The following is an 11,789-nucleotide window of genomic DNA, read 5'->3' as shown; positions in this document are numbered from 1 at the left end:
GCATAAGGTGTTATTAATATCCAGAAGATTGGAGCAGGGTTCAAGGTATACAAAGGAGCAGCAGGGAAGAGTACAAAGAACTGGGGAGGTCATGTTTTGTTTTGTTTTTTTGTTTGTTTGTTTTAAAAAGAGCACTAACTATGTGAACAGCAGACTCTTCTTCCCTGGAAAGAAACAAAAACCTCAAGAAAGGAGGAGATATTCCATGCTTTATGACCATCAACTGTTTGCAAGCACAGACCCTCATTTGCCCAGAGACACTGCAGGCACCAAAGTTCCAGCCTTGCTTTTTCACTTTTGGTAAAAGCCTCCATCCTAGAATTATTGAGTACTCTGTGTAGCTGGAAAACTGATTTTTTTTGTTGAAACAAGCAAAACTGGTCTCATCCAACTGCTAGTGCAGCAGACTTCCACGTGCACAATGGAACTTCCCTTCCTCTCCCCTGTGCCCCCCACCCACCCTCAAAATATTCAGAAAAACCCTCAAGCCGATTTTGAGGCTATGGGGGAGCAGAGAGTAAGGAGAAGTCCCACGGAACTCTTCACACAAAGTCTGTTGGATTGTTAGACCTATTTGTGTGTCTTCAAACAAACTGTGGTCTCGCAGCTGCTGTTGGAGGACACTGGCAGCAGTTTCTGTGGGTTATTGGGAAATTCTCTAGGCCATCAAGTTGGATACATTTTATTAATGTATATGCCAATTCACTTGTGACCCCCCCCCCCCTATGCTGCAGTAAATGTGACCGCAAGCATATGGCTTTGTTACTCAATAATGAATGTGGCCATAAAGCAGGCTGCTCCTTAAAATGTGGAACAATATGAGTTGTGGTTTTCTGGTTGTCCCTCTACTGACAATAAACATTGAGACCAAAAATGAGCTAAACACTCCACAGAAGAAAGGCATAGATCGTTGCAGGGCTTAGGACAGGAATGGGGAGGCTGTGGCCTTCTGGATGTTGTTGGACCCCCAATTCTCACCAGCCCCAGCCAACATGGCTAATAGTCAGGGATCATGGGAATTGCGGTCCAGAAACATCAGGAGGCCCACAGATTCCCCATCCTTGAGCATAGGCTGTAACATAGAGGACCGAGTGTGATATAAGAGAAGGGGGAGGATGAGCGGGTGGAGGGCTGCAAACAATAGATTTAATTTGACCTCAGATATATTATATGGAAAGTTTCCTTTCTTGAGGGTTTGAACCCAGAACAATGTTTGGAATCCAGATGTTTTAAGCTTTTGTTCTAGTTAAATTGCATTTGTTTTTAAAAAGCTCCTCTTGCAGCAATATGGGGGATTTCTGAGAGACAACAGAAGTTGTGCCAAAGCTCACTGCAGAGCACATGTGGAGCTAATCAGCTACAGAGTGCTTTCCACTTTGCATTGGAGGGAGTAGGGTGGGCGAATCTTCCCAAACATCTTCCCCTTTTCTAGATAATGGGGAGCATTTGCCATTTTCCTTACAGTGGATTTGTGCCTTTGCAACATTTTGCAGATTGTCAAGAATTACTGGAGTGAACTTAAATGACAAGTCCAGGGCCATTTTTGATGTTTCAGCGAACCTTTGTCAAGAAGACATGTTCTAGAGGTTGCTCACACGCATCTCTAGGTAGTACCCAATTTGGTAAAATTTCCAGATAACTGGCTTAGATGCAATGAATCGAACTTCATGGATTAGTGTGTGCTTAGACCTGTTTTGGATTCCTTATGGAAAGAAGGGTAGTGTTAAGATACTGTTGCACTTTTGTTGTCTCTCTCCCTAATGAGAGGAAGAAGAGATTCAGCCTGTGGAGGCCCCAAACCTGAAAATGATACAGTAGCTGGGAAAGATGAAAAAGAAGAGGATTGTGGGCAACAATACTGTTTTGACTACAGGTGTCTTTACAGGTTTGAAATACACACAACATCAAGGCCCTCTAGATACTGGTGTGTCAATATGGGATTTGGCTTATATTTCAATGCTGCACAATTGGATTACCATTTGCACACTGGCACTACCCTCCCTCTCTTTCCTCTGAATGCTGCCCTATCTGCTTTGGAAGGACCCACATCCCTCTGCAATACATGTTGAGGGTGCATGAGGGGGCTGCATGGGAGAAGAAGGGGGAATTCTGTTGCACATGCAAACATCTGTTGTGCGAACTGAACCACAGCATTGGGTCAAACTTGATAAGCTTTTGATATTGGTACAAGGGGGAAAAACTGGGCAGGTGCAGAAAGTTTCTTACCAGTCCTCTACTCCATGAAATTATTTAAATATATAGAATCCAGCAACCCTTTAAAAACATTGGGATGGTGCTAAAAGAGAGACATTCTATAGCAGGAGATGGGAAACCTGAGGCCCTCTGGTTGTTGGCTCCAGCTCCCATCAGCCCCAGCCCACACGGCCAATGATCAGGGATGATGGGAGATGTAGTCCCAACAACAATTGGAGTGCCATAGCGGATTTGCATGAATATAGGTCATAAATCCTGTTTTTCCTGAAATCCAGGGGGGTGGGAAAGTACTGTGGAAAATTCCTATGAATGGCTGAAACGGATGATAATATCAAACTTCTTAAAACTGGTCCTCCCATGTGGAGACAGCTGGCTGATGGAGACGGATGGGTGTGTGTTGGTTTCTGACAGGTCACTGTACTCCTCTTTCTCCTCCAAGAGCAACGGAGTTGAAGAAATGACATTTCTTTCCTCTCTGCTGAATACTTTCTGGCATAGATTTGCCAGCCCCACCCTCCTGTGGCATGTCAGAATTTCTGTTGGATTTCAGTGCTGGAAAGCAAACTTTGAGGGGGAAAAGAATGACTTGAAGCAAAATGAAACAAGCTGCACTTCCACTGTCCTTCAGGCAGCATCAATGCGCCTTTCTAAGGAGGACTAGTTTATGGCCATGCACGTTTCAAATTGTCAGTATAAATCCTTGGTTATTAAGAGCATGTTCTTTCTTTTCTTAAAAGCTCGCAGCTGGTTGGGGGAAGGGGTAGAAATCATAAAGTCTTAACCTGGCGAGCCAAAAACCAAATAAGGAACAGCCCAATGCTCCAAGTGGAAATAAATGGGACTTGCATTGGCAGAGCATTTGGAGAATCTGGAGCCTGAGCCTTCAAAGTTTTTCTTTTCTTTTTCTTTTGCATTATGATGGAAACTATCTGTTAGGAACTGGGAATTGAACTGGAAGCCCTTCCCTGGGCTGGAACTGGAGAAAGGCCAGCTGTCTCAGCAGCAATTTATTGGACTGTAAAGAGAGGAGAAAGAAACAATACGGCAGTAAACAACTTCAGGTTCACCCAAAGTGTTTTATCTGCAGAAAGGGGTAAGGACTCTTCCTGACATGGCCCAGATGCTGCAGCTGCACTTTGGAACCTGCCTGTGGGCAGCTCTGATGCTCTGTGTGTTTGCAGGATCCCGGAGACAGACAGGTAGGAAGCTCATCCACAACTGGAGAAGGCTGCTCTGCAGTAGGCAGCCAATATATTTCTGTTATTATCAATGCAACCGTTTGGGCTATTTTGTGCATGAGTGCCAGTGGAGGGTTTTCCATGGGCTTCTTGCAGGACTAAGGTTATCTGACCTTAAAACTCAAGAAAGGATTGCTACTGTGCCAAAGAAAGTAAGTCAGGATCTTGCTAGAGTGAGACAGTTAAACAGACACAGATACTTTCTACTGAGTTTTCACACACCCCTTTCACATACTTTCTAAGGAATGCTGTAAATATCAACAACTTTTCCTCTGTTTAATCTCTGAAACAAGCATCTGTTTGTATGGGACACTCATGCAGCTCTTCTCTCTTGGAATTAATAGCATGTTAACATCATCTGGGAATTTTCCAGCAGCCTTCAAACATAGGTAGTAGTTGTGAAGCAGGTGCTTTGTGAGAAAATCTTGACTTTATTAATATTTCTGCAGTGGTTTACTCTGTTGCTGTATTCTGCTTCCAATTGCTGCTCGCACTGTTGCATTCACAAAATGGCAAATGGTTTTGGACTAACAATTCCAGAGAGGGCTAGTTTCTGACCGGTCTACAGTATTTATATACTGAATTTCAGTAGCCGTTTTCTTGATACCTCACTCACAGAAGCAGGAGTTTGAATTTACCGTAGTGATATGATTGCGTTGGTAAGGTAATCAAATGTGAAGTTGCCAGATCCTGGTTAGGAAAGCAGCTCTTGTGCCTTTAAAAAAAGTGGCAGGGTTATTTATTTATTTTTTAATTTATTATACTTCACTACTAGGATTAAGTTAAATGTTAAAGGTTAAGTTACAACAATTTAAAATACAGCTGTCTAAAACAAACCACGTTCACAATAATTGGATGGGTCCCAAAAACATACACCTCGGGTGGCAATGGCCAGGGGAAAAGCAATATTTTTAAAGGTAGCACAAAATAGGGCTTTTCATATCATTTACTGAAGGCATAGGATGCCTGCCACTGCCAACAAAACTTTTTTCTTTTTAAAGGCTTGGAAGTCACTTGGGTGAACTCAACAAAACAGATGTTGAGAACTATACTACCTTCACCATTAGTGTTATTTTAATGGAAGATTTCTGTTCCTGCCTGTCAGTCTCAAAAGACTTCCTGAATTATGTATTATGGAGAAATGAAATGCAGCTGCAATCTGAGCTTTAATCCAAAACTGAAGACAGCTGGCTTTGATCAGGAGACTGCAACCTGGCTAGAGGCATCATCTTTTCTAAGCAAAAGTGCACAGCCTCATTCTCCAAGCAACTTCTGTGAGTTTTTCTCCATGACTCTGGGGAGAATTACTCTAGAAGGGAAAGCTGGAAGCTGTCTATAATAAGGAAAGTTACAGAAACAGCAGATGTTATATTTCTTGCAGGCACCTCCTTAGCTTAATCTAATAATCCCAATGATGAAATTCAGAAAATACATTTCTAGAGCAAGCCTAACCTCTATTTTAGTTCTTATCTTGCCTCTGTGAGTTGAGAACCTTAACTTTTTACATCTGTGCCAAAAATGAAAATATTGTAGATTAGGAGTTCCCACTGGCTTTTTCGTTCCAACAATACACTGAGCCTCTCTGTGCCTTATTCCCAAGGGTACTTGCCTAGTTTATATATATCATTACACTCCACTTTACGTCCCTGGCTTTTTAGAGCCTGTCAACCTCCTTCCATCCCGCCTCATGGCTTTCAGAATTAACCTTTATATCATTGCATTTTGTATGTTTTCCAATTCTAATTACACACATTACAAAATAATTCAAAATTTAAATATAGAAAGGTAGAAAGTTTCTCATTACAAGACTTCAAACACCCCTGCTAGTGATGTTAGTTGCTTACAATAATCTTTCAGATACCGTATAAATTTACTCCAGTCCTTTTGGAATACTTGATCTTGTTGGTTTTGGATTTTTCCTGCCAGCTTTGTGAGTTCTGCAAAGTCCATCATCTTCATCCGCCACTCTTGTTTTGTTGGTACTTTGTTGCATGCATAAACAGTCTTTTATCTTCTCTTAGTATCTCTTCACTCACTATACTCAATAAAAAGGCTTCTGGTTTTTTAACAAAAGTATTTTTAAACAATTTAACTCATTACGGTATATCTCATTTCTCACAAAGCCTTTACCACTTTACAAGTCCACCACATGTGCTAAAAGACACCTTCCTTTTCTTTACATTCCCAGCACTCATTAGTTCCTGTCTTATACATTTTGGCAAGTTTAGCTGGTGTTAAATACCATCTATACATCATTTTCATAACATTTTCTTTAAGTGCGCTGCATGCAGTAAAATTAATACCTTCCGTCCATAACCTTTCCCATGATTCTAATTGAATATTATTTCCAAAATCTTTAGCCCAGTGTATTATCACAGTTTAAACCTCTTCAAGTTTGGTACGCCATTCCAGGATACTTAGCTAGTTTTGGACTCCACAGTATAATGCACTTCAGACCTGCTTCTGTATGCAACTCCACTTGCAAAATATGGCCTGGTGCTGCCTCCCACAGTCCCTAGCAAAGAAATCTGGGAACAGCTGAACTGTTGGGTCTGGGGACTTGTGGCCCTTCAGTCATTGGTGAAATGCAACTCCATCATTCTTGAGCACTCACAATGTTTGCTGCAGCTGATTGAAGTTGTACTTCACCAACATCTGGAGGGCCATGGGGGCCCCACTTCTGGTCTAGTCTATGCGTTGTAACAATGGAGCGCACAAGTCTCTGCCAGGGGAAAATGCAGGATATAAATAAATATATAATAATGCCTAAATATTAAATGCAGAACCAGCCAAGTGATCTTCTTGTATGAAGTGGTATACATTTTTAAAATAATAATAATAAAGATTATTTTATAGTAAGAGGGACGCAGGTGGCGCTGTGAGTTAAAGCCTCAGCACCTAGGACTTGCCGATCGAAAGGTCGGCGGTTCGAATCCCTGCGGCGGGGTGCGCTCCCGCTGCTCGGTCCCAGCGCCTGCCAACCTAGCAGTTCGAAAGCACCTCCGGGTGCAAGTAGATAAATAGGGACCGCTTACCAGCGGGAAGGTAAACGGCGTTTCCGTGTGCGGCTCTGGCTCGCCAGAGCAGCGATGTCACGCTGGCCACGTGACCCGGAAGTGTCTCCGGACAGCGCTGGCCCCTGGCCTCTTGAGTGAGATGGGCGCACAACCCCAGAGTCTGTCAAGACTGGCCCGTACGGGCAGGGGTACCTTTACCTTTTTAAGTGTTATAACTGAGATTTTGACCTCAGGTTAATATTTAACACATATTAAAAGAAATCTCAGAAAATCATGCATATATGTGGTAGATAGGTGAAGAGATGTTGATTTATATACTATTTATTGTTTTCCAGATGAACAAATTGACCTCCAGGATGCTCCAGATACAAATGGGGTTGAGAATGCTGGCATCATACTAGAGGTAATTTAGGCAAAAGCAAATCCAAAAAGAAAAGGATGTGAGGTTCCTTCACCTTTGGCATGCCCTGCCGATATCACTGCAACAGCTCCAACTTCTTGGCCTACAGCTACCCAACCTTTCATTTTGTTGGTGCCAGAAGGAGAAGTGTGATTGGCATTGTGTAGGAACAAGGACACACTTCTGCCCCTTCTTTAGTATTGAGGAATGTGGCTGGGCTAGGTGGGACGATGGTCACTGTGCACCTAGGAGCTTAGGAATCTACCATATATTGAGTTGGCAGCAGCTTTTGAGAGTGACTGGGGAAACCCAGCCAGATGGGCAGGGTATAAATAAAGTATTATTATTATTATTATTATTATTATTATTATTATTATTATTAAGCGTTTCATGCAGGGGACATTCCAAGCTCTACCTGGAGATGCCAGAGATTAAATTTGGGACCTTCTGCCAAGCAGATTCTCTACCACAGCAATTGGCTACTGTTACCAATGCTTGAGGCAAATTTCAAAATTTTTGTATAGGGTATGGTAGCAATGGCCCTCAATAACATTAGTCCTCCAATTTGTTTTCTCTTGGCTCTTCATTTTCGACAGAGATCATTATACTGCACAATGCCCCTTTTACAGCAGCTCCACATTACTACGGATTTCAGGTTAAATCATCAGTTGAAGCTTCAGTGAGGAGAAATGGAACTCCCGAGAAACACTGTTTTCTGCTTATGTAAGCTATGGTCCATAAGATGGCAGCCTTGGGCTACTTCTGCTCATTAGACTGAGCTAGGTGGCTGGGCTATGGGAAGGAGATATGGAAACATTCTGAACTCTGACTGTGCAACAGGCCAGTTGAGTGACAGAGAACACATTCAGTACTGGGCTACCAACATTTGCTGTTTCACCACTTTCTTTAACAGCAGTATTTCTTAAGGTGATAGTCTTCATTCTTCAGAACTGGAACCCACCATTAACCTTCAACAGGGAACCCATGCTTAATATTTATTCTCCCTCTGTATGTGTGAACCTTCCATACCCTTTCCTTTAAAAAAAATAATGTTAAATACACACACCCCATTGCCAACAAAACAGTGGTGATATCAGTGATGCACTCTATTTATTATATTGGAGCACAATTCATTTTGAGGTCTCAAGCAGCTAGATGCAGAGGGGTATCTGAGCAGTAATCTTCGCCTAATGTTCGTGAGCTTTGCTTCTTAGCCTGTATCAGAACTTCCTGCCCTTATTTGTGTTGAAGAGCTAGAATCAGAAATGCAGGAAATAAATCTCCTCTAGGAGCAGGAATGATATGGTACTGGATAGTTCCACAATCCTACCATTGTGAGCAATATTCTCTTGATGATCCCTCACTCCATCTGCCATGCCTAGCAGTTTAAAAGACACCCAAGTTGGACAACATGCCTGTAGATGGGTACAGGCTATATTGGAAAGGAAATTTTGGATAAGGAGTCACAGGGCTAGAATGGAGTTAAAATTAATCTAGCTCTAGGCATGGGGAATTTGTGACCCTCCAGATGTTGTAGGACTTCACTACCTCAATGGTTAGGGATGAAGGGAACTATAGCTCAACAACATCTGGAGGTTGGTTCCCCATCCCTGCATTGGCCCAAAGATAGGACTTCCAAGTGTCCTTTTTATCACCAGTTATTTCTCATGAGCCGATCTAAACTGGATTGTAGATGCCGTGAATAGAGAAGAGTCCACAACAAGCCATTTGAATGGTGTCAGGAATAGTTTAATAACACAACCCAGATGACGCAAGCAAGTAAGTCAAGTCACATGCAACAATAGAAGACAAATTTTATCCTCCTGGCCATTAGCCACTCTGCCCTGAGCAAAAATTAATTCTTTAGCATGATCACTTCTTACCATAGAGAAAAAACTGTCTGCTGATCCTCACAATTCTATTCTTCTTCTTTCAGTTACTTTGGAGAGGAATTGAAATTATGGCCAATGAGACAATCAGGATTGAGGATGAGGAGTTTGCCTCTCTGCGTCCCACCAAGCGATTACTCCGGGTCTTTCAGCATGAGATTCCAAAAAACCCAGACGGGATTGAAGAGTACCTGGACTTCCTCTCACAGTCTGACACCCCTATAACTCCACAGGAATTCAAGAAGCTCATCTTTACCACTGTCTACTGTGCTTACCAAATTCGCTCCATTCAAGGCCTGGAGAAAAACCTCTGGATCAACCTTTTCTCTCAGCTGGTTATTGAAATACTCCGTGATCTCTGCAAACGATTCTGTTCGAAGGAATCTATGGATTCTGTTCAGCTTCTGGCTTCTAGGCCTTGGCCGGAAATGCCTGTCTATATTTCCGCACTGAAGAAATTCTACCAGTCTAGCCTAGCCAGGACCCAAAGAGACTCTCATCCATAAAGGAGAAATCTTGGTCCCTATAAGCCAAATTAATATGCAAATATATATATTTTAGGTTCATTCTCCAGGAATGTGCACAGAAGTGTCACCCTTCCTGTTTTCTTATCTCTGGTGTAGCTGCTGCTTAGCTTTTCACTGGATTTCTATGATTAGCATGTTGCTCAAGGCCTCTTGCCCTGAGCTCTCTATAGGACATGCAGTTCAGATGGCACTTTGCTGTTGATTGGAATTGGGTTACTGAGGAAAAATGGAGTTACATGTCCCTGCTCTTGGCATTTTTATGTGTTACATTGCAATTTTGTGTGTAGCGAAAATTACAAGAAACCAGATCCATGTTAAACACTAGGGAGATCTTACGAATTGTAAGAACTGTTTACCAACAGAACATGTATCTTCTTAGAAGGGAGCTTTTACGAAATTATGGACAAGCATCAGTTCAGGAGGCTTTATGTCAGAAAGAAAGTGAGGAGACTGAAGGCCCAATGGGGCAGTCCTTCCAGCTTAGTGTTTCTTCTTGTATAACATAATATTCTTCAGGTACAGTGTACAATTTGCCCTAAAAGCCACTGTGTCAGAAAAGGGTTAGTTTAGTTCTACCAGGTTTGCCATCCAGACAACGGTTGAGCAAGCCGATTGGGCACCTGGGCGGCGCATGTACCCTGCGCCCAGGGGCGGGGCCAGCTACTCATGGGGGCACCGCGAGGCCTCCAAGGAGTCTGCCTGCCTCCTCCCACTCAGCCACCCTACAGCTGAGGGGGAGGCAATGGGCGGACTGTTTGGGGCAGCGCTGGGCCTGCGGGCGCTTAAGCCACCGTGTCATTCCCAGAAGAGAAGCGTGGCTCAGGCGCACTGCGGGCCCCGCGGTGAGTGCCGCCCACCATTTTGTCACCCCCCTCAGTGGGGACACCCAGGGCGGGCCGCACCTCCGCACCCCACTTGCTATGCCCCTGCATCCAGACTATTTGAAGGAAGCAGTTAGCAAACGTAGTAAGATAAGACTGTTCCACAACCTGCAACTTTAACCACTGAATGTACCATAAGCAAGCAAGCTTGCTTGGCTCCACATATGAATCAAATATGCTTTGTGTGATAAACAGTGCACTAGGGAAGCCATAGGTGAATTGTGGTATCAAACACTTGTGGGAATTTAATTTTGAATGTATTAAGGAATGTGCTGTTTAGGGAGCTGTCTGTTTGGGATTAGTTAACAGAGTTTGTAAGCAAATGAGACTAGGGTTTGCATATGTTCTAGTTGGGACCTGATATAAACTTTTAAGGGCTATGCTACCTTTTAAAATGTGAATATATAAACTTGTGACAGCATTGTCTTAGCCAAGAAATATCTTTAGTCTTAACCTTGGCTTTTTAACTTAATCAATCATTGTCTGTATGCAGAAGTGGGCTTCAGCAGGTGTCTGTGCCGGGATATCCCAATCCTATACCAGATGTATTGGTCAAAATGCAGCATGCCAGGGCCACGCAAACCGGGAATAGATGCCCCAGCACCCAAACATGGAAACAATGCTTTTAAAACAGCAGAAAAAACTTATACCACAGAACAGAACTTGGTGGGTTTGGGTCCCATTCATTTGCTGTTAAAGTGGCTCTAGGCAGCTGCATAGCTTTGCCCAGTGGACATATGTCTGGCTTCGATAACAGAATTTATCCATTTGCAGCTCCAAAGCTTATTAATATGGAGACAACTTGAGTTGCCCTTCAGGCACCTAACCTATCTGTTGAAGGCAGCATCTGTAGTCATCAATATATGCAATAGCCAATAATACATTCCACATCACACATGATGGAGTTTCACCCTTCTCCTGTCTCTCATGCAGTCTTCTGTGTTCCTCCAGTCTTGCGCTGGACAATGCCCCAACCCTCTACAGCAGATTATGGGGTGCACAGAGGGGAAAGGGGAATTGTTTCCACCATCTGTATTCTGCTAGTGAATAAATACCATTGGATTTACCCTATTTAGTTGATTAATCAGAGGGGGCATTTTTAATTGCAGGGGGCAGCTAAGTGCAGGCGTATTCTTGGATTTAAGGCTATGTTGGTTTCAGTTTTTTATGGAAGTAGTTAATGCTTATTAACTCACACTTCCTTCAATATTGAGTTTATAATAATAATAATAATAATTTTTTATTTATACCCCGCCCTCCCCAGCCAAGGCCGGGCTCAGAGCGGCTTACAAGCAATAATAAAAACAAGATGAATGATTACAACTTAAAAACAAAAATAAAATACAACATTAAAATAATGGAACATTAAGATATTAAAATGTAGCCTCATCGTAGGAGGAGAAGGAAAAGAAAGGGGGAAAAAAGAGAGGGAGGGAATCAAATTGGCTCCAAGCCAAAGGCCAGGCGGAACAACTGTCTTACAGGCCCTGCGGAAAGAAATCAGATCCTGCAGGGCCCTGGTCTCATGAGGCAGAGCATTCCACCAGGCCGGAGCCAGAGTTGAAAAGGCCCTGGCTCTGGTTGAAGCCAATCTAACTTCCTTAGGGCCTGGGACCACTAGGG

At 43.0% G+C, this 11,789-nt stretch overlaps 1 protein-coding gene across 1 annotated transcript; it reads left to right on the top strand.

Annotated features, from left to right (window-relative positions):
• The first annotated feature begins 2,832 nt into the window (after nt 1–2,832).
• On the top strand, nt 2,833–11,233 carry FAM180B (family with sequence similarity 180 member B). The gene is made up of 3 exons (XM_083755880.1): nt 2,833–3,413; nt 6,805–6,872; nt 8,806–11,233. The coding sequence occupies exons 1-3, from the start codon at nt 3,326–3,328 to the stop codon at nt 9,262–9,264; spliced, it is 615 nt and encodes a 204-aa protein (XP_083612006.1). The 5' UTR covers nt 2,833–3,325; the 3' UTR covers nt 9,265–11,233.
• Nucleotides 11,234–11,789: the final 556 nt, after the last annotated feature.

The sequence above is a fragment of the Podarcis gaigeae genome, assembly GCF_964106915.1.
Source record: "Podarcis gaigeae genome assembly, chromosome: 1".
Lineage (NCBI taxonomy): Eukaryota > Metazoa > Chordata > Lepidosauria > Squamata > Lacertidae > Podarcis > Podarcis gaigeae.
This window is presented reverse-complemented; position numbering and strand designations above follow the sequence as displayed.